The sequence below is a fragment of the Arachis ipaensis genome, chromosome B04, assembly GCF_000816755.2.
Source record: "Arachis ipaensis cultivar K30076 chromosome B04, Araip1.1, whole genome shotgun sequence".
NCBI lineage: Eukaryota > Viridiplantae > Streptophyta > Magnoliopsida > Fabales > Fabaceae > Arachis > Arachis ipaensis.
In genome coordinates this window covers 22,721,718-22,724,271 of record NC_029788.2, presented here as the reverse complement: position 1 = coordinate 22,724,271, position 2,554 = coordinate 22,721,718, and the positions used below count along the sequence as shown (strand labels likewise).

The window sequence follows — 2,554 nt, the reverse complement described above, 5'->3', positions numbered from 1 at the left end:
GTCAAGTGGGCTAGGATTTGGATCTTTGATTAGCATAGACTTTCCCACCTAACCTAATTAATGACCTATACAAATGCGAGCTATTCTAACTACCCATTCTTCACTTTTTCTTACATACTCATGCATTTTTTTTTATTTGATTCACAACACCTATGCATTGATTCCTTTTTATTGACTTCACTTTGGGGCATTTTGTCCCCTTTTATTTTTTTCTTTTTTTTTTTTTTTTTTCAAACTAAATACAAGAACATCAATGCATAAGGTCTCTACATTTGATTAATACATGACAAGTTTCAAAAAATTCTTTTTTTTCAATCAATTGGGTTAATGCCTTATATTTAACTCCTTGAAAAACCTCAATGTTTGACTAAGCATTGTTGTGATTGAAAAGTTCAAAAATTTTCTTAGTTCACCCTTTTCTTTTTTTTCACTTAGAATCAATATAATATGCAAAAAGGGTGCCTAAGTTTTACTTAAAACATGATTTTCTAATCACAACCGCAAACTAAAAACAAAGATAAACAAAATGTATAAAGAAGAATCCACTAAAAGTACGGAATCTATCATCCAAAAGATCTAAAAATATCCAAAAGCATCCAACAATATCTAGAAGCATCAAAATGTCTAAAATCCAAAATAAGCAATAAAAGTATCCAAAGCAAACTAGAAATGCAAATGCATCAAAATATATACAAGGATGTGCAAAATGAGATAACTAGACCGAAAAAAAAGTTCACCGGTTCCCAAATAATGCTACCGGTGCCCTCCCCACACTTAAAACCAAGCATCGTCCTCGATGCTAAACCGGAGGATCAGTGGGAGGTACAACGATAGGCTCTGGCTCTGACTGTGGCTGTGGGACCGGCTGAGTCTCCTGCGTCTGAGGTGGTGCCTCCATGTGTGCTGGCTCTGTAGTGTCAGGGGCATCCTGCTGAGCTGGTGCCTCCGCGTCCTCCTCCTGATGATCCTGCTCATCGGAGGCCGGAGAATCGGGAAGCGGAGGTAGCTCAGCGCCCAGAGAGATAAGGGCCTGGTCCATCCGATCCGAACGGCGTCTGACATGGTGTCGCTCTCGCTCTAAGAACCGGAAGAGACGCTGGACCAGGAGATAGGTAGGCTCAGGTGCTGCTGGAGGGTCTGTAGATGGTGAAGGAGCTGCGGCTGTAGAAGAGGATGGGCCAGCTGCAGGGGCTGGGGGTGAAGGTGTCCCTATGACAGCCCTAGCCCGAGAGCGGCGGCTAGCAGGTGGCTTCTCGTGCACCCAAACACCCCAGGGGATAGTAATCTCCCTGTCATCTGCGTCAGCTGGTGGTGGTCGCACATCATCATCTGACCACAGGACATCAGCCAGGGCTGCCATACTCGTGACCAATGTAGGAAACGGAAGTAGGCCACGAATATGCGCCCGCCACATGCACTGTCGGATGGAGTGATGAGGGAAGGCGAGTCGCCGGCGGTGGAGATGGCGCGGCGTCGAGGATGGTGGCGCGGTGGAAGTTTGGCCGAGAGGAGGAAGAGAGGAGTGAGAAAGAGAGGGAGAACGGGTGGTGGTGAGAGAAGAGGGGGAGAAGGACGATGATGAGGGAGGGCGTGTCGCCGGCAGTGAAGATGGCGCGGCGGCGGCCGGTGTTGCTGCTGCGATGATAGTTGGGGTGAGGAGAAGAAGAAGATGGAGGTTGGGGGGTGGGGTGCGCGACTGCGCAGTGTGCCTCGCGAGCTAGGGTTATCCTTATTTTGAATTGGCGCGCACGCGCACCTTGCGCGTCCGCGCCCATTGAGAGAATGTGGACCCTACGCGTGCGCGTACAACGCGCTTAAGCGGGGATGAGCAGAAAGAGGAAAGGACGCGTGCGCGTACCGTGCACGCACGCGTGCATGGAGTTGGGCCAGGGGCTTAGAGTTGGCCCAACTCAGGCCTAACTCTCTGGAGAATGGCCTGGGAGTCGCGCCACTAGATTTGCGCGCACGCGGCATATACGCGTCCGCGTGCATTGAGGGGAATGGAGATCTACGCGTGAGCGTACAGTGCGCGTAAGCGTGGGGTGGCATATGAGGCAGGGACGCGTGCGCGTACCATGCGCGCACGCGTACATGAGATTGGGCCTTAGGCTTAGAATGGGCTTGAGGCACGCCCAACTCTCTGGTCCATGGCCTAGTTTGGTGGCACCGCGCAATGTACGCGCACGCGGCAGGTGCGCGTCCGCGTACATTGACGAATTTGTGAAATGGCGCGCTGGCGCAATGCGTGCGCTCGCGCAGATGGGGTTGGGCCTGGGGCCTAGAGCTAGCCCAGAAATGGCTTAACTCTCTGGGGTTTGGCCCAATCATTTGCAGCAGCAAATCGGCGCGGACGCGGCAGGTGCGCGTCCGCGCGAACTTCCAGGATCTAACAGTCGGCGCGCTCGCACGTAGTGCGCGTCTGCGCGCCCCCTCTTTTTTTTTTTTATTTATCATGGGTGCTCCCCTTAGTGTTCACAACTCTTATTCACTCAACCATCATCGAATTCACAAAAATGCAATTTTTTTGATATTATTCATCTACTACTAAACACAA

The 2,554-nt window shown here is 50.6% G+C and overlaps 1 protein-coding gene across 1 annotated transcript; it reads right to left on the bottom strand.

The window, feature by feature from the left end:
• Nucleotides 800-1,360, bottom strand: LOC107636338 (myosin-binding protein H-like). The gene has a single exon (XM_016339857.1). It carries the CDS (start codon nucleotides 1,358-1,360, stop codon nucleotides 800-802), a length of 561 nt encoding a protein of 186 aa, XP_016195343.1.